Here is a 19,370-nt window from a genome sequence, read left to right as displayed (position 1 = left end):
TCCCGCAACATATTATTTTTGTATTACTATTACTTCAATATATTTCAGTGCATTATCATTACAATTTCATTTTTTTGCAAACCTATTTTCAGCATATTATCGTATTATTATCATTACTTCAATATATTTTCAAGAGTATTGCTATCACAATTTCTTTGTAGTATCACGTCTCCAGCGCTATCGCTATCCCGAGCTTTGCCGGTATACATCAGGCAGACTCAAAACTAAAGAGTAACACTTTGGACCGGCAGGCCGAGATCAGTCGAGACGTAACACTAATAATCTTGACGAGGGTCTCGCGACATAAAGAAAGAGAAAATTCGAAAAGAAAAGTACGACTATAGAATAGATGCGAGTTTTATTCGACAGCGCGCGCCGGATAAACTGACTAAGCTTTTAATAATATATAAACCATAGTAATGTGTAACAAATATTTCTAATTTTTACCTGGTTTCAAAATTTAATTTTGTAACATCTCTTTTATTAATAATTAGCCCGACTTTTATTAAAAACTTGCCGCTCCGTTTTGCAGTATCATTTAGGCCAATTTAGGGGAATATTGTTAAGCGCAGATCTAATCCCTTGGCTTTCAACTGACTGACGAAAAACAAGACGGCCGTTACAAGCTCATTCCGGACGTTAATCCCTCGCGACAGAAATTATGCGCGAGTTTATAAGGAACTCTTCACTATAAGACACTCTTCACTGGGTATTTCATTGCGCAATCACAGTTTAAAGTGAAAATATTAAAATGTCATCATTCTCGAGATTAGAAGATTGACTTGGAAAAATGAAAACTATTAATCATACTTAATCCCCGGACTTTAAACTTCAAAAAGTGAAATAAATTGATTTTTGTGTGCGTCTATATTCGTAATTATTTCTGTTGGATTTAATTATATCGAGCAATTGTGTGAAAACAAAATTCAAACAGCAATTACCGAATATCTGTTTCCTATTGGAATATTATAATGTGATAGATAAACTCTGAACTAGGACAGCCAGAGTTCAGCAATAGAGAAAACAGACCCATTATTTCGAATAAATAAAAAAATAACAAAAGATACATTCTCTGGAGAGTTTCTTGAAGATAAGCGTCTTCCTTGTTGTTCCATGGATGTGTGTACGAAAGAACCCGCACTTTATAATATCCGCTATTTTCTTTGTGGACATTTCACTGATTATGACGGCGCGCCGAGGAAACTTTTTCCAACCACGGAAAGTGGCGCGTCCGCGCTCCCGTGCGCGAGTTAAGTTCGAAATCGTTGAATTGACGTAACTTTGAAACTCCGACTCCGAGCGACCTCGTCACTCTTTTCTTTATGGAATAATTAGCCAAACTTTCGAAAAGCGTCCCTGCGCCCGACGGGGCATCCACCTTGTCATGTTTAGTCGACATGCACGTTTTTGCCGTCCGTGTCATTCTCGGAAAACCGGAGGAAGGGTCACCAAATGCCGAGGCGTTTCCGACAAAAATGTTGAGTTCGCGCGGACACCAGGATTTGCGGGCTAAAATGTGCTAATTTCAAAAACGCAACGAAACCACTGCGAGCCTGACTTAAATACGAAAATGGAAACAGAGATTTACTTATGAACCATCGTGCATACAGTACTTAATCGTTGGAAAAAATATTATAAAAATATTATTATAGTTTTGTATTACATTAATTTCGTTTAATAATAAAATACGTAATTATTAAGTTTTATTTATTAATTTATGATCTTAGCTAAAGGTATCAAGCCGGGGATTTCTTTAGAAAGTGTACGAACTCGTATTTCTATCGGTATTAATGCGATAAGTTGCGGCTTCTGTATGATTACGGATTACGTAAAATAACGTGTGTGTGTATGCAAAGGATGTAAAATCTTGGGTATTACTGTCGCGAGATAATAACCGAAATTATGGCGGGCACCACGCCGATGCCATATTCGCACGAGATTTTTATTAGAAAAAAAAGGTGCTACTACGATAAAAGACGATTTTCTCCTGTGAATTCCAAACAACGCTTACAATCGCGCATGCGTGGTTCATTCGCTTCACAAATGCAATGCGTGTCTCATTTATTCATACCTGCTGGCGATTAATTATACGGCGTATAATACACAGCGGCGATTAAAAATTAAAATATTGTAATAACTCCTAATGCAGGAGAGAAAGAGAGGAGGGGAAAGAGAGACACCGTGCAATGAATCGACACAGACCGCGGAACGTGCCTAGTGTGTTATTCACGATACGCTTGTACAAGTTAATGCGGTTCGGTCGTATTATGCTACCGACTAACTGTGTATTTTAGCGAGATTAATGAGTTCAAAATATAGAGGTCATTAATATCAGATCGCTCCGCGCGTCCACGGTTAAGCGATTTTTTTCTTTCCGGCAAGCGTATCCATAAACGTCATTACGCATTTAATAATAATGACGCTATCATTATGCTTTATCATGCGCCGTAAACCGTCAGCTGTCCGTCCCGAGCGAAATTACGTAACGCGGGAGAGAGAGCGAGGAGATCCAGGCTGTAATTACAATGAGTTTAGTTAATTTAGAGTTTAATGACAAGGATCCAAAAATATGGAAGAAAAAAAGGGATCTTAATCTCTTGCGTCTTAATAACGCAAAAAAAAATTAAAATTTACATTTTAATGTCCGAAAGATGTCCAGCATTTAACACTAAAACTACCGGAGATTAATCTAGATTTATTTCTACCGAAGAAATCTTAGAAAAGAAAAGAGAAAAAATTAAAAAATTTTCAGAAATAAAGACATTTTAAAAATAAGTAATAAATTATTTAAAAATATTAAACAGTTTATTTTGACACCTTTGGTAGTTCTAGTGTTAACGATAAAAAGGTACTTCACAGCCGAGGGAGCCTCGATCATCCTTTGGTCGTTATTCGTCCGTATTGTATTTTATCTTCGCGGAGAAAAATACGATACGCATTCGTCGTATTCGACGTATTCAATGCGTAAAAGCCATTTCGACTCATCATCCCGCTTGGCCGGAAAACCTCAGAAAATGCATCGTTTATGTGCGGAACCAGGAAAAGGAAGGAATCCTCGGCAGTCGGGTGGTTCGGATCGATTAATTATTTAACGAAACTCCCTCCCGCACACTGCTCACCTTCTCTTCCTCCTGCTTGCCCACCTCCATCCACTTCTCGTTGCTCGGCCGGCGTTTTAGCCCCGAAGCATCGGCCGCTCGTTCCGTCTATGTTTCCATCCCGTGCACCCCCCCTCTCTCTCTCTCTCTCTCTCTGTCTTTTCCCTTTTGCGCGTCGACACCCTCGTCGACCCCAACGGCCGTCACCGGTCTGAAATTTCATCGTGAACACGAAAATCGTAACTTCGATCGCGCATAGCACAACCCTCAACCGTGGTACCTCCGTCTACTGCACGCGAGGGGGATGTTGGTACAACAGATACGTAATTACATACCTTTTGACGAGAAATCTTGCGATGTTACGTATACACGTGCGCAAAGAGCGACGGGCTACAATCGGGATAATATTAAGAAACAGACCAGTGATTAAATTTGAAGCCAAAAAGTATACAACAGTTTTAAAATCACCAAAAATAAATCTAAGGCTACAGAGTACTGTATAGAGAAGTATATTAACGATTATAAGAATCATGATTATAAAATAATTGATGCGCTTCAACAAACAATAAACGGTTGATAACGAAAGCTTGCCTATGGGAACATCTCGAGGCGCAAATGTATCGCTGAAGAAATATGAAACTCGCAAGACTCGGAGAAACGGTGGAGACGCGGGAAACGAGAGGAATAATCAAAGGAGGGGATAGTCGGGCGTGATAAGGGGGTAGGGGCGCAGGATGCACAGACACACACAGTTAAATGGCTCGATAGCTGGTGGACGAGGCGAGGGAGCACAAAGGCGGTGGATCGTTCTTTGCGCTGTTAAAAGGCCCTCCTTCTAAACGACCATGGCGAAAAGGTTCTTCCTCCTCCTCGTAGTCGTAAACACCGCGCGGCGACCTCCCTCTCTCTCTCTCTTTTCCTCTTGCCTTCTCTCCCATTCTATTTTCTCTCCTCATCCCTTATCGCACGTCGCTCCAACTCGCTCTCGTAGCTGGGAAAGAGAAAAAGAGAGAGAAACGCTCCTCCAGCTACCTTCCCTCCGAGCTCGTCGTCCTCTCGACCGCCCCGTGAATTTCATCGCGTACCGGAGAGACGACTCCACCTTCCACGGTGTCTCGTTTCCGGGGTGACGTCTTTTAGCAGAGTCAGCGGCGAAGTCGCTGTCTGACGTCGCGGACGCCTACGGCCGATACACGCGAGAGATCGTATCTTCTCGGTCAGGTTGCGGGATACGAGATTTCACAGCGCGCTGCTCGATCGCCGGGAGATCGGGAGAGATGACGGGCTTCACCCTCTCTCGCGCGTCGATATACTTTGAGAGGATATTTAAAGAGATCCGAAAGGGCGGACGAGCACGTCGCGCGTCGGTGGCACGACTATCGGTTAAACAAGCATTACCCTCCCCCTTGCTTCCTTTATCCACGGTATCTGTCTCCTCGTATTTCCTTTGCGGGTTTACCGCCGCTTACTGTTTACCGCGGTATCGTATTTACTGCGATTTATCCACGGCGTTATCGCGCCTGCGGTTTCATCTCCCTTTCGTATCCCGGCGCCGCGCCGCTGCCGGATATGTATTTTTACGATTACGATTCTTCTCCATTTTTCATCCGTACGATACGCGCTGCGTACATAAAGAGCGGCTAGGAATCGACCCTAAGCATCGGAATTTAAATAACACGTCCGAGATGCGAAAAGACTGTTGGGCTGCATTTTGCGATCTCGTTGATCTTATTAGATTCAAATTATACAAAAGTCGGCGACAAATTTCGCTAACGACGTAATATAATGCCTGATGGTACTAAATAATTTGCTAAGTAAATTAGTGAATAGTTGTGAATGATAAAGATCTTTATTCATTTCACGATATACGTCAATCCAACTTCGATATATTGTTTTATGGTGTATGCGAAAATTTCCAAGGCACAAAATGTGTCCCTTTCTCGATATATGCAATCGTAATGTGACAGTGTTCTATGGCGCTCTCAACTAAAAAAAATCTTTTTTCTAACACTAACTAAAATTCCCACCATATTTACGGGAAATTTTGTGAATAAAGCAATTTCTGGACTCACATTAATCAATAATTACGACGGCCAATTGCTCGCGGTTTCTCGCAATTTGTTCGACGATTCTTGCCGAGTCGCAGAAAGCGATCAAGCGAACTTGGAACTTTTTGCGTCAGTGATTATTCTCCCCGTTTTTAAGCGCGCGTCGATCGCGGCGTTTCGTCCAACGTGAGAGAACGAACAAGGGAATAATTAGGCCATCGAAAATGTAGCGGCTAATGGAGAAGCGGCACGATCGATAGTTAATTATCACACGCAGACAGCTGGCTCGGGGTCGTTGCGGCGCGCAGCGACGACATCACATCCCGATTTGTCTCTCAGAAATAGAAACTCTCTCTCCCACTCTCTCTTTCTTTTTTTTAATTCATCCATTCGCGCCGTCCTCGGGGCAGGCCGGTGAATCGATTCGCAGCGTCCACGCATGCATACGTTATTACACACCCCGCCGCGGTAATTTAGTTCGGGTCGAGAACGCTTAATACCTACTTCTGCCGCCGGTACGCATTTGATAATTATTCGGCATTCGACCAGACCGGCCCGAATAATTACACCTGTTTATCCGTGGCGTTTAATATAACAAATGTTATTTGATCCCGCGGTCCGATACTTGCACGAGCGCCCGCGTATTTTATCATCCGATATCGGGGAAAACGCGGCGCGGCGCGCATCACCGTCTCATAAATTCGCGAAAATCCGAAATCCGTCGTTTATTTCAAAAATCGCGGACCGCATCGCTTTTATACGTGGTTTCCGCCGCGCGATCGATCTCTCGGGCCGAGTGTTCGCGTAACGACGTAAACCGTGGTACCCGGGGGATAACAGTCCTACATCCTACATCCTCGAGATCATAGCCGCCTCCGGGATCTTTGCACGAACTCGTTGGAGTTACCGTATACGGAAATATCGGCGCGACAAGCCGATTGCTATAATGCAACGCGCCAAGTTCGCGGGGTCAACATAATTCAATACCGTCATACATATTTAACGTCCTTTAAGCCGGTTCCCCGTACACGGGAACACGATGTCCGGATAATAGGCGTGGTGCATCATCCCCACACGTCGCATTGCGCCGCGCCGCGATCCCCGCCTTTGACCCCCGTCCGGCCAGAGAGCTGCGTTTCGATGACCGCGCGTGCATGATCGGCGTCGCGCGCGGATAAATACGAGAATTAGCGTGCGATCGTGTTTGTACATCGGCGCTTTTTCCAACGGACGATGCATGGCCGGCTGGGTTTCCCACGCGGCACGCACGCACGCGGTGTGCGGTAAATACGCGATCGTACTTTTGTTTCTCTCGTTCCTGCCCCTCCTCCCTTCCGCCATTCTTCGCCGTTCTCTCATTTTCCTCTCTTTTTCTCGCCGATTCCTTTGCAGCTCTCCAGCTCCACCGACCGACATGTCTGTTCCCGGGTTCTCCCTCTCCGCCGGTCCGGTTCTCGGTGAATTTTCATGCTGCAATGTGATATTAAAACGCCGTTTCTCCCTGGGATATTTGCGCGTCGAGCGAAACGCAGGAAAATAGTTACGTCGCGCGCGACTCTTTTTCTTCCACGCTCCTTTCTGCTCCTTTAATGGGAAACGGAGGAGGACAGATAGACAATATTTATTATACTCCGGAACTCGATCCACCTTTTGCCGAGCGGCATAAAGTAAATACGTAGCGAAATGAAGCTACGGACGACACGAGCGAAATTGTAAAAACTAGCTGAAGAAGTAATGATACTTCAAAGGGGCTGGAATACCCGCGACACAGATATCGTATAATAATCTCAGCGACGCCGTCATAAAGGGTTATTGAACGATCGACGGCCGATGGAACGAGAGGCAAAGTGACTGCATTTGTTAAATTGTGCAAAGATCGTACTTTAGAGAGAGCGACATTTAACGAGCGACGATAAGGAACGTGCCAGTCATCTGCGTAAACTCTCGCAATCGTAACGATTACTCTTCGACGTTATGCACATTGTCTCGGGAGAAGAAAAAATTAAACCGGGAAAATTTATCGCGCACGTTGAAGCGCATTAAACAGCATTCGATTTGCACGCGGGTGGAAACATTTCGCAACATTTAATTAGTATTTACAGTGAGCATTTTCGAGACCTCGCGTAAAATTAAAATCGTATTTCACGCGCGACCAGCGGCGAAATGCACGGGGAGGAAGGAGTGGAAAGAAAATCAGCAACATATAGCGACGCGATCGCAAATCTCGTACGTGTATATACGGATGCATTGTCCGCGAGCGCGAATTAAACCGCGGCGTTTTGACGGATAAAGTTCGGCTCGTCGATGAGCCATTAATTAGCTTCCGCGGCACGGACGCCGCCGCGGCCGATATCAAATAGGATGAACACGGGATTCTGCTGAGCTTTCGTAAACTGGCGTAACACACGTACGCCCTCCCGATTATGATACGCCCTACTAAGGATTCGTAGCGCGATTACGAATCGATTACGCGGTCGAATTTATCGCGTTAATCATGGATTCGCTTGTACGGTTGCGTGTAACTGCGTGAGAAGCACGACAAATTGTTTTCACGTCTATAAATGAAAATCTGCGATATGACAAACGGAATAGAAGATATTCTGTTTTGCTCTTTGGCTTATGTCCATTTCTATCAATGCAGATTAACTTTGATCTCGGTTTAACTTACTTTTTATCTTTTTCTAGTTTTGAAAATTAGAAACAGATAAAAAGTAAGTTGAACCGAGATTAAAGTTAATCCACATTGGTGGAAATGGATATTAGAAAACTGTTTAAGATGATAAAAATTCTTCTTATTCTCATGTTTAAAAAAGAACATTACTTGCAGATCTCTTCTTTATAATCTTATAAAGAAACTTCCAAAAAAGTTGTGTGAATTAATGTGGCAAGTGACATACGTATTTAGGTATGTAGAAAAGCAACGCACAACAATTAACAGCATTCGTAATAACGTTAATAAAACAATTCTCACAATATCGAACTTTTAAATAAACTTTTAAATTTCGTTTTCCAAGTGGAAGAGTTCGCTTCTCAGAAATGGGAACGTAGCTTCATCAATGTTTATAAATTTGTATGCACTATGTCAGTGCAATATATTATATATTAGCGCTAAATCACAGAGCGAAATAAAAAGCGAAAATGTGAAAAAATTTCCAAGTTTGAAAAATATTTGATATTAACGTCAACACACTTAGGTCGTAAATAATCCAATATTGCATCCTCCTTAATTTTTACGATAACGATTCGTCGATCGATGGTTAACCTAATCAAGGACCGAGCAATAAAATTTTATTCCGCATCCGTGATCCTAAAAGCTTCGTTCGGAACCACCCCTTAATCCTCGATACTAAATATCTTCATCTCTTCATTCGGCTGTGCAACTCTCATTGGCTTTCTTCATGGCAGTCAGGGTAAGGCGGCGGTTACTTTTATATTCGAGGAGCCAGACTCAAGATTCTCTCGAGACTTGACCCAGTTCGTCGGCCGACACGGAACTTCGTCCATTCACGCGGCACAGGCGACGCGAAAGTTTCGCGAGATACACACCTGCGGACGAGAGGGCCGCCGAAAGTTTTACGGTTACCGTGCCGACCGCGCACCGGCTCCTCGACTCAGCGTTATTCAAGATATATTCGCGTATTACACACGGTCGAGGTGATCCGAGCCGCACATTGGCTGGCACTTGATCGAAATTAATACGCTTCGGAAGTTTGGAGCTAATTAATTTTCAGTCGTGACGACCGGTCCTCGTCGTTAAATTACCGCTATTACCGCTCCTCGATCGGGCAATCGCGTTTCGTACGCAGTACGGTGTACGAAGTTACTGAATGTTTGACATGGAGCCGGAAAATTCGACGTTTGTCAAAGGCACACCGCGGTGCCGTGTCGTCGTTTAAAGCGCGAAATGTTTCGGCGCAGGTTTCGCGAAAATTACCACCCGCGTATTAATATTCAGCGCGAGAACGTACAATAGGAAGAATCCTACGTTCGAACGTAGCGCATCTGGAACGCAAATACCACTGTGCATCTGCATCGGGGGGAAGGTAAGGAGGGAAGGCATTAGGCGCCCGCGTTTTTCCCGGAGGAAAAACAGCGGCGATGAACAACATCGATTAAACATTCCCCCGCATGAATTAAAAAGATTGTAAAAATTTGTTTACCTTCGGGAGCTACGTCGCGACGGTCGGCCGCGATTTTCAAATGTTTTAAATTTCAGATTGCTCAAATGACCAACACCCCCGGAGGTTCCCAGGCGACGGCGTTTCCTTCGCCTCTCTTTCCCGGTCTCCGAGAAACTTTTGTTTCTCTCCTCGCGGAGAGACCTGGACTCGTCAAGAAGGAAATAATAGTAGAAACAGAGCGGAGCATTTTTATCATGCGAATTAATAGGAAGATAAAATCGCGTGGACAATGCAATTAAAAGGATAACAGAGCCATTAATCTCGAGGTGCGATAGATCTTCCGATGGACTCGAACTTCCGCAAATTAACCCTTAAATACCACCCGGGGTCCAGCGGACCCCAGACCCTTTACAATGATATATTTTCAAATGTTCCCCCCAAAAATGGAGCTCATGCTCCCATTGATGATAGTCGAGTGATTGACCTACCCGTTTGTACACTTAGCAGTACTAAGTTTACTTAATTTTTTATACTATGTTGAAATTGAAATTTTAACAATATAAGCATTTTATTCTCTTTTCTAAGCCTTGAACAACATTAAAAATAATTTTCATAACTAAATATCAAAAAATCAATGAGTAAGGAGACATTTTTCATGCTGGGGTCTTTCAGACCCCATGTGTCATTTACGAGATTCTTGAAAGGTGTGGCATTTAAGGGTTAAGACACTCGAATGTTTAAATATCGAGAAAATCTGGACTATTAAATCCTCCTTGACCACAAGCAAGACAGATCTGTATAAATTTGGAGCTTTTTCCACGAACTTTATTACAGATATAAATCGTGAGAAATTTAACGCGTGATGTGTGTTAAGAGATAACATTTGCTTAACTCCACGTTCTAGCTTCAATTTATTCAAATTTCACGCTTGTCACTCATATGTCATATTAGATGTATTTTGCAGCTAAAAATTGCTTTTACAGGCGGCGCGCGTGGCGGTCGGGCCAGCAAAGTGTCGAAGCGGGCGAAGCCCCTCGATCCCGACGAGGACGACTATTACTACGATGATCCCGTGGATGAGAGGAACAATCCGACCAACGAGGCGCCGGCCGTGCCGCCCGGATTCCTGAGCCCGTCCGTGCGGGAGTACCTCGATCTCGGTAAATCGATACCCGGTACGTAAACAAGATCATCTCGCGCAAAGTTGTCCCTTTGTGAGTCGCTTGTCGGGCCGGGGGGGGGCCGATGATCCCCCCGGTCAACGTGCAACAGATAGAGCGTCTTGTTCCTTCCGTTCCCCCACGCTTCCTCTATTTCTGTGTGCACAGCTCCCGGAATCCTCCTCCGCGCTCCGCTTTATTCATCTCTCTTCTTCCCATTCTCCCACGTCTCCCACCGCCTTTCCGTCTCCCTTCGTTCCACACCAAGTGTCACGCTTTCGAAATCGAGAGTGGACATGCATCGCGTAAAAAAGCCGGTCGATCATTATTTCTCGCTTGCGTGAAATAGATGAAGTCGAGGACGAAAATTTTACGCGGAGACGAGTTGGACTCGCGAGACGCTCCGCGAGTGATTCCGTCAGGTAAGTAACGGGAAATAATGAGGAAATGGAGAGAAAGCGGGAGATATGATGAAATAGGCAGAGGAGACACAAGTCGATTGCGTAGACACTCTCCGTCGAACGCTTCTTCCGTATTCTTCGAGCAGAAAATATTTCACGCTCGACGGTGCCAGACTGCGAGGAATGTCAGGAACGCGGGAGTTACGCGCGGAATTGACCCTTTACTTTAAAGTACCGCGCGTCTGCGACCATTTCGCTTTATGTCATAAGGACGGAGAACAACGCTGCCGAATCCGCGAGAAATACGCAACTGTATATATAACGGTTGAGTAATCTAATACATTCGTGGAATCATCATTTCCGCGAGCAAAGATATGCATCCCGGAGGAAAGTTTCATTAATCCTGATCTACTTGCACACAATGCCGATATACCTGACAAGGTATACAGGGTGATCCAAAACTCGTGGGTGATAATTTAGAAAGACAATTTCACTGACAATTTTCAAAACCGATATTTTTCCGAATAAAAATACCAAGACAACAATAGTTGTTTTCAATTATCGACTGTCAATTTTCACAAAGCTTCGATATAAAGATTATAAATATATATTTATACATAGTTCAATGTTAAGAAACTAGAAGAGAGGCTAATGTTCGCTCTATCGAGATTCGGCTAAAAACAGAATGCTAAAAAGACTCATGATTCCTGGCAGTTTCGAGACACCCCGTGTAGCCCATTATCTACGAGTTGGCAATTGTACGAGAAGGAAGGTATACGCGCGGAGGAGACGCCGCTCATGCGAATGAAGCGTCAGGTCGAGCGATACGCTTTGCCGGCTGCGATTATACAAGATTTGCCGGCCGCAAATGGATGGGATTTAAATCCAGACGGACGATGCAATACCGCCGGCGTTCATGAACACCCTTCAGCGGGTAATCCGGCCGACAATAGACGCCGGAATGAGGAGGAAGATGCTGGCGCGAGGCGGAAGTATAAGGAAATACGTAGCCGCATACCTCGACGAGCAATAACTTATCCTTCTACCCGCTTCTTACCTTTTCCTCCTCGTTTCCGCAATAGCATAAAGCGCGCCCAGGCCGGAGGAGAAACTCGTCGAATATGAGGCGCCGCTCCGCTCCGCTCCGTGTGGCGGAGATAGCGGCAATTTCACTGATATTCCGCGGCTCTCTGCTCAGACGAGACAAGAAGGGTACGGCCACGTAACGGCCAATTGACGGTTTGTCGCCCGTCAATTTCCCTAACGTGTCCCTCTCTAAAGTTTCCCGAAAGTCTCCCCTTCGGTTGACTTTATACCATCACGCTGTTTGATATAAATTTTACGACATCGGTGAAAATCGGCGTTTCTTTTAGCTCCTTTGCTTCTGCCCTCGCTTATTGAGGTTTTTACCAGATTTTAAATAAATTATTATTATTTCCGATATTAGCTGCGTTTAAACATCATAGCTTTATATCTCGTTTAATCTAAAAGATATGTTGTTATTATTACATGATGGAGCACGTGAACTCAAAGTGCTGTACTGAATCAGGACAATACACCTTTGTCACCAAGTTTCTAAGGGCTTTAAACGATTAAATCTGCTTGAATTAAGCAGAAACAACAGCGGATTTGTCGATAAGCGTTTTAACAGATCGCTTAGAGCCTCAAAATTGTTCTATAATATTATTACTATTTTACAGATTGATTATGATCGAACTCTGTACAATGAAGCACGATAATTATCGAGCAAGTCACAAAATCGAGAAAATTATGAAATTTAGGGTCGAAATTTGTGGAGTCTGTGGAGATGCAAAATTAATTTGGAATATTTGGAAAATTGTCGTGCTAGATAATTTTGCACTTAACGTAAAATAAATAAGCCGCTTACTAATGGGGTTTTGTAATTTACATTTTGCGAATTACGTGTAATGCACCGTCCCAGTTTTTTCATGCCAATCCTCGCCACGGTGCCAAGAAACGGTCGCTCTTGGTTTAAAAAATCATTACTTTAAGGCGAGGTAACTGCATTAGTGGCATCATAAATTCACGTCAGTGTAAACCGAACGAGAAACGCTATTAATCTCGACTCCGTCAGTGATGCAGCTTTTCTCTCCTCGGCACGCTCTTCTGTTTCGAAGGAAATTTGTACTATTATATAAATCATAAAAAATAAAGGGCACAGTTAGCGATACATTTTCATAACAAATAAAACGCGAAACGCGAGTAAAATACACGAAATCCGATGTATTCCTCAATAGAAAGATAATAGAAGGTTCGCAATCGGAAAGTGAGCGTCGCTCGAAGGTGACGGCGGTATAAAATTAGCGGCGCATTTTTAAGTGCAGCTTATCCTCAAGTGCTACCGTGATAATCTTGGTTGGCCATTAAACGCGCGGTCATACCGCATTAAGCGCGATTTATGTCACTTTGTGCCGGCTAATGGGTTCTTTGAAGGCCCGCTTTGAATTTCAACGCTGACCTATCGTAACGCGAGCAGGCAAGCGGCATCCGCTTCGATTTGCCTCGGTCGCCCTACGGAGGGCGAACGTCGGCGTCGGCCGCGCCGGCGAGAGAGCCGTTTCTCTCCCTTTAGCCGATCGATCGATCGTAAAATATTTGCTGCAGCCTTCGCGTAACGGAGGGAAAATTCCTATAATGGAGTTTGCACATCGCGTCACCGGAGGGTAGATAGAAAAGGTTGAAGAGAGGCTGCGCGCGGCAACTCCTGCGTGTGCACGTTACACGCGATAGAGAATGTCGGCCGGGTTGATTTATAAGCGAACGCGCGTGCAACACGGGGCGTTTGGCGCGCATAAAATTCATACACTAAATTAAATACGGCCATAAGTACCCGGAGTATTCGCATGTATCGCGAGCACTCGTGAAACTTTACGAAACGGAGAGCGATTATTTATCTCGGGCTCACGCCCGAAGGGGTTCACATGCCCGTCGTGGAAACCGCGAATAATATACGCGGTTAATCCGGCCGACCATTGTTCCACGAGATCTGATTATTTGATAACGCGTTAAACGTATTTTGTCGCGCGATTAAATCGATCGACGCGCTCTTCGAAAACCGGCCTCGGTGTAACGCAAGCGTCGCGTTTAAATCCCCGTGCTTTATAGCCCGGTGATAATCGTCTCGCGATGATAAATGTATAAATAAATATATCGATTATAAATGAAATACATCGGAGGTGCAGAATTACAATATGCCAGACTATATAATTTGTGAAAATACGAACGTCAGGCAGGATATACAAAGGCTGCTTTCAAAATGTCAGATCCTCTTAAACGCTACGCGAGGAGTAATCTGATAATATTCCTCCGATATTTCAAAAATGAATCGCCGGCATGGGCTATCGGCACGAGTTCGACGCCCACATCGACATCCATTTCCCCGCGAGCGATCCGATAAATGTCGCAGCGCGACGATCAAGACCCACGAATTTGAGAAATTTGCCCGGGCGCCAGCGTGAAATTCCGCGAATATCCATCGATGACGGACGAGAACGTCGTCGACATTGATGTCAATCTTGCAGCGAAGAGCGACAACGATGCGACGGCGACGATGTCGTTGACGCGGCAACGACGACGTCGGCGCGCCTTTCGCTGATGTGACGAGGACCGATTAGCGCTCGCAAATTCCCAAACAATGCACGAGGAATTTACGACGCCGTCGCTCCATCGTAAACTCCAGTGTGTCTGTTAACTACCGTGACACCCTTCAGACAAGGGCTGATTATGCCGCCCCGAAACGACTGAAACGTTGCAGGGCGCAAAGGGAGCGAAGTCGAGGAGGATAATCGCAGTGAGAGTGGCAGAGGGCAAAGACCTAGGGGAAAACAGCGAGACAGGAAGTATAGAAGAGAGAAAGAAATTTAGAGAAACAAAATAGCGAGATTTAGAGAAAAAATAACGAGAAGAAATCGGAAAAAGAAGAGATAATTGTATGTGTAAAATGGAATAAGAATTTGGATGAAACTGAGCCGAGCTGATCTCTCAAAAAAATATCAAACCGCGATATACAGTTGTATATCACTGAAATAAGCAATAAAACAAAAAAAAATTTGAGATATAACTTAACAAATGTAATAAATAAAAATTTAATAAATCAAGATGCAAAAGAAGCATCGCATATATTTCTAACTTCTCTATTATGTCAGCATAGTTTTACGCCTTGTAGATCGTTCGCTCCTCCTCCATTCGACCACACGTTTCATTATATCTACCCGAAAGATTTCAGCTGACGTGTGCAAAAAAAGTAGCTTGTAGATTCATGAATAAACTCTGTTTCGTTTCCGGTACACGGCGAGCGCAATAAAATCATCCCCGCACGAGGAACGAGGAGGAGAGGGTAAGCTGCGACGCCGAATCAATATGGTAGCGTAAACTTATCTCATTGACTTAACGGTTCTCAATCTCCCGAAGGGTCGCGCGGAGGCGCGCACTCTTCCCCTCGCCCTCACCGATCTCGGTGTGTCACTCCCGGATAGAATAATGAAATAGAGTCCCGACCCCGGATGAACTCTGCACCAGCGTGGCTCTCCTCGAAGTCGTACGGCAGTTCCTGCGAGAGAAGCCGAGCTGCGGGCGAACCGAGCGGGCAGCGAGATGCGAGGGGGATGAAAATACGGGGTCCGTTACGTGCGCGTCTCGTTTTCATTCCCCCCTCGGCTACCTCTTTCCCGCCTTTTCTTCCTTTCCCCGCTCGCGTCACCTCCCGCCTTCGCGCAAACCTAACCAGGTAGTACGTCTTTACGCGCGTTTCATGACGTACGGACAATGGCGGGAAAACGGGGATTGGCGCGGTGGAGGAGAGGATAAGGGTGATACAGAGGGGCGTATCACTGAGGGGGAAAATGGAGAGACGGTAGGGGAGACGGGGGCGGCGGACCGCGAGTGCATGGAGAGAGACCGACGGAGGAACAACGCGGGATGGAGGGTAGTTGCAGCAAACCTCGTCCCGTGCGCCTGGCTGACTTTATGACGATGGCTGAGACGTAAAAGAGAGGAAGACGGCTGCTGGCTAAAAGAGAGAGACAGAGAGATCTGTGCGCGATCGTGGATCATGCAGACGTCGAAGCTTCGCCCTTCGTCCGCGAGACGCGGACGTGAGACTGCCAGGATGGCGACGTTCGTGAAAAGCGAATTTATGCAGAAAGAATATTGGCCGAGTTCTATATAAACAACATACGTGTGCAATAATATCCTTAATTTATACCTAATTTATGATTAATTTATAGAGAATGACCACAGAGATGCTCGCCGCTAAATTTTTTCCTAATCTTCCGCGTACGATCTATGATTAACTAAATGATTCGATGAAATACGTTCGTCAATGAGAAATTAATTTCGTCGAATAATATATGTATATAATTCCTTTAATATTCGAAATAGCGCTAAAAGATTCACGAGCGCTAGCACACGCGTATTCCCGGATTTATACCGGGCGGGAGAGGGAGATGACAGAATATATCCTCGCATGTGCAATTAATGCCGCGCCACGCCGCGCCGTTCGGGCCGCTGAAAGGATTAATATCCCGCTCGTAGGACAAACGCATCCGAAGTGTAAACGAACAGCTGGATAATCACAGGAAACGGCTGTTTAATCGTTTTCGGTACGATTACCGAAGCCCGTATGACCATTTCGGTTCTCTGTCTCATTACGCGCCGCTCGGATCTGCTCGGATCGGCCTGGCTCGAACCAGTTCAGCTCGGAACGATTTCCTTGCGCGAGATAACGCTCAATGTCACGTCCCTATTCTAAAAGCGATTCGCTTCCATCCGCGCGAGTGCACTCGCACGCACATGCGAGAGCTTTGAGCAAAAGCCTCCGGCCATGTTCCGGATTAATCGAGACGCGCAATTTCATGCTCTCCTCAGCTCTCTCTCTCTCTATTTTGACACCTGTGTTGTTACCCGCACAAAGCAAACCGTGCGCCTCTCTCGCCGGATATCGACGTTCGATCACCTGCCAAGTGCACCAAGGCGCTTAAATATGTACTTGCATCCGCGCGGTGTATACGCAAGAAATGTCGGCGCCGAGTCTCGTCACGCAATTTGGAATTAACGAGCGCGTTATCTCGAATAAGTTGTTAGGCAATTACACGTCTTTCATCTAGCAAATAGGTTAATCAATCTGACAGCGACTGACCCATGACTGGCCTCGGCAACGCGAATCTGCGACGTTGATAAGCGCGGTACTCGGCGACTTTCTAACACGAAGCGTTCTTACTTCGATCTTGCATTTTCGCGTATGTGCTACTTGTTTGCTATAGCACTTTTTTAACAGTGGTGGCGATATTGGAAAAGGAAATGGCAGCACAGTCACTTATCTTTCGCAGGTGACTCGACAATTGAGGTAAAAGTGAGAAAGGGGAAGATATGACGTTGCCCCGGAAACTCGATGTCTTCGTAATTGTCGGCAATAATAATAACGTCAACGAGAAACGACCGATGTCGGGGGAGAGAAGTGTCTATTATCGGTACTTGTTAGAAGTTCCTATGTATGGCGAAAGAAGCGAGGAAGAAAGGCAAAGTCGGAAAGAAAAAGATGAAGAGAAGAGAGGAGAGGAGAGAAGATACCCTGATTTCGTGTATGTCCCGTTTTGCTTATTTATTCTGCTTCAATAATTCGAGACAGAACTTTCACAGCGCGATCCAAGTCTCGACGTGAACTTTTCATTGCGTCTCTCTCGATACATCCGAGGAAACTCGCTATTCGTCGCGAAAGGAATATCGACTTTGCGATGCGCGCTCGAATTGCAAAAGGAGATCGCGCTGCCAAACAACGAGCGAAGATACAATAGATAACAAAGCGAGATCGTTTGTACATATGGAAACACATAGCAATCTCACATCACCTAAAATATACGAAAACTGTATAACGTATATACTGTTCGTTAAGAAAATTTTATATATATATATATATATATTTCTTTTTAAACGAGATGTTGCTATATTAAAAAACTATATTAAAAACATTTTCCAACATTTTATTGGGCAGCGCTTCTTCGTAAGAAGTACGATTTTCATGATTCAGTTCGATCATGAATTCAGAATCAGCCAACCGAAATAGACCGGGAAAGAATAGATTCGGGTAAAAAGACCTACGATAAAGTTAAATAAAACGCGGAGCCAGAAAACCGCCATGGATCTTGCGGCGTTACCGGAAACGACGTTCGGCGACGTATAGCTTCACGACCGTCGGTGCGGTGCGAGTCCGAGTTCCTGATTTTAAAGATTCCTGTTTTACTTCCGAAAGAGAGGGAGACGTAGGACTTTTATAAGATTACACGCGAGAGAAGAGTACGCTAGCTGATCTCTCAACGGGAAAGATAACAAGACCGGTCCCGTCGTCGCGCGGAGAGACGTTGGTCGCGTGCCAAACGCGTAAAATTCGTCCAAGAATGGAATCGCTGAGCCCGCACGGTTCCCTTAAAGTAATAACAGAAAGTATTCGGATAACAAATACCGTGGCGAACCAGCATTTTCTCTGATTAACGAAGGGAATTAAAAACGAGGTCGACGCTTATGAAGAAAGTTCCCTCGTTAGCTCCACGAAAGATTGCATCCTAAATGCACGGGTAAAAAAATATCAGTATAAATCTTAAATCGTGCTCTAAATGTTAAGTTTCATATCAAAGACCTCCAGAATAATTCCACTTAAAAGTATAATTAATCAATTATGTCTTTCCTGTCGAAAACGATTCGATCTCGACTGTTATCTCTGATCTCGACTGATCTGTTGTTTTAAAATTACTTCATCACATAACGCAAATTCCTAATATTATCATAATGATCGTTATTATCAAGAAGGCGGTAAACTGAAATAATAAACATTAATACGAAAGATACCCATCCCATTTCCTTAGTAACATTTTGCAGGACACGATATAATGAGCATCGTTATCATCTATCCTTAGTAGCGTTTTGCAGGATACGATATAATGAGCGCCGTGTTATCATCTACGTATATAGTCACCCTGTAATTTCAGTGGTGCAGGAGAACTTCTTAGCGATTACAAGGAGACTGTTTTCTTTCGAGCATTTATTTAAACAATTTTGCAACAATGTAGCATCTCGTTTTGTCTTCGGGTCGTGAACAACCCTCTATCTCTCCTTTCCTAATCCCCCTCTCTCTCTCTCTCTATTCGCGTCTCTGTCGGTTCAACTATTCGAATCTCATCGGGTGACAAGCTTAATTTCGTCGGGCAGAAATGCTGTCGTTCACGAGAGCGTGTGACGAAGACGGAAAATGTCTCTCAGAGGTAGAACGTAGAAACTATATATATACAGAATGGAATAGTTAGGTTTTCATAGTATATGTATAACGAAACTGTCCTCGTATAAATTTTGAGAAACATGCTTTAACTAATATACTCTAAAATTAAAGCATTTCACATAATATTTAATGACAAAATGTGTAAATTCTTTTAATGTACAACAAATGTTATTTCATATACATGGAGTTCTTATTTGTATCCACCAAGTTTAAACTATTTATATAACTGTGTGAATTGTTCCTATAAATTAACTG

General features: G+C 44.4%; 1 protein-coding gene across 1 annotated transcript in view; it reads left to right on the top strand.

Moving 5' to 3' along the window:
- LOC112451797 overlaps positions 1 to 10,442 on the top strand; it is a gene marked incomplete at both ends in the record, with an annotated part of 10,995 nt that extends 553 nt beyond the window's left edge. Inside the window, one exon of the mRNA XM_025011674.1 lies at positions 10,251 to 10,442. Within this exon, the coding sequence (XP_024867442.1) occupies positions 10,251 to 10,442 (192 nt within the window). The remainder of the gene's footprint in view (positions 1 to 10,250) is intronic.
- Positions 10,443 to 19,370: the final 8,928 nt, after the last annotated feature.

This window comes from Temnothorax curvispinosus, unplaced genomic scaffold (assembly GCF_003070985.1).
Source record: "Temnothorax curvispinosus isolate PA1 unplaced genomic scaffold, ASM307098v1 QBEX01002560.1, whole genome shotgun sequence".
Lineage (NCBI taxonomy): Eukaryota > Metazoa > Arthropoda > Insecta > Hymenoptera > Formicidae > Temnothorax > Temnothorax curvispinosus.
This window is presented reverse-complemented; position numbering and strand designations above follow the sequence as displayed.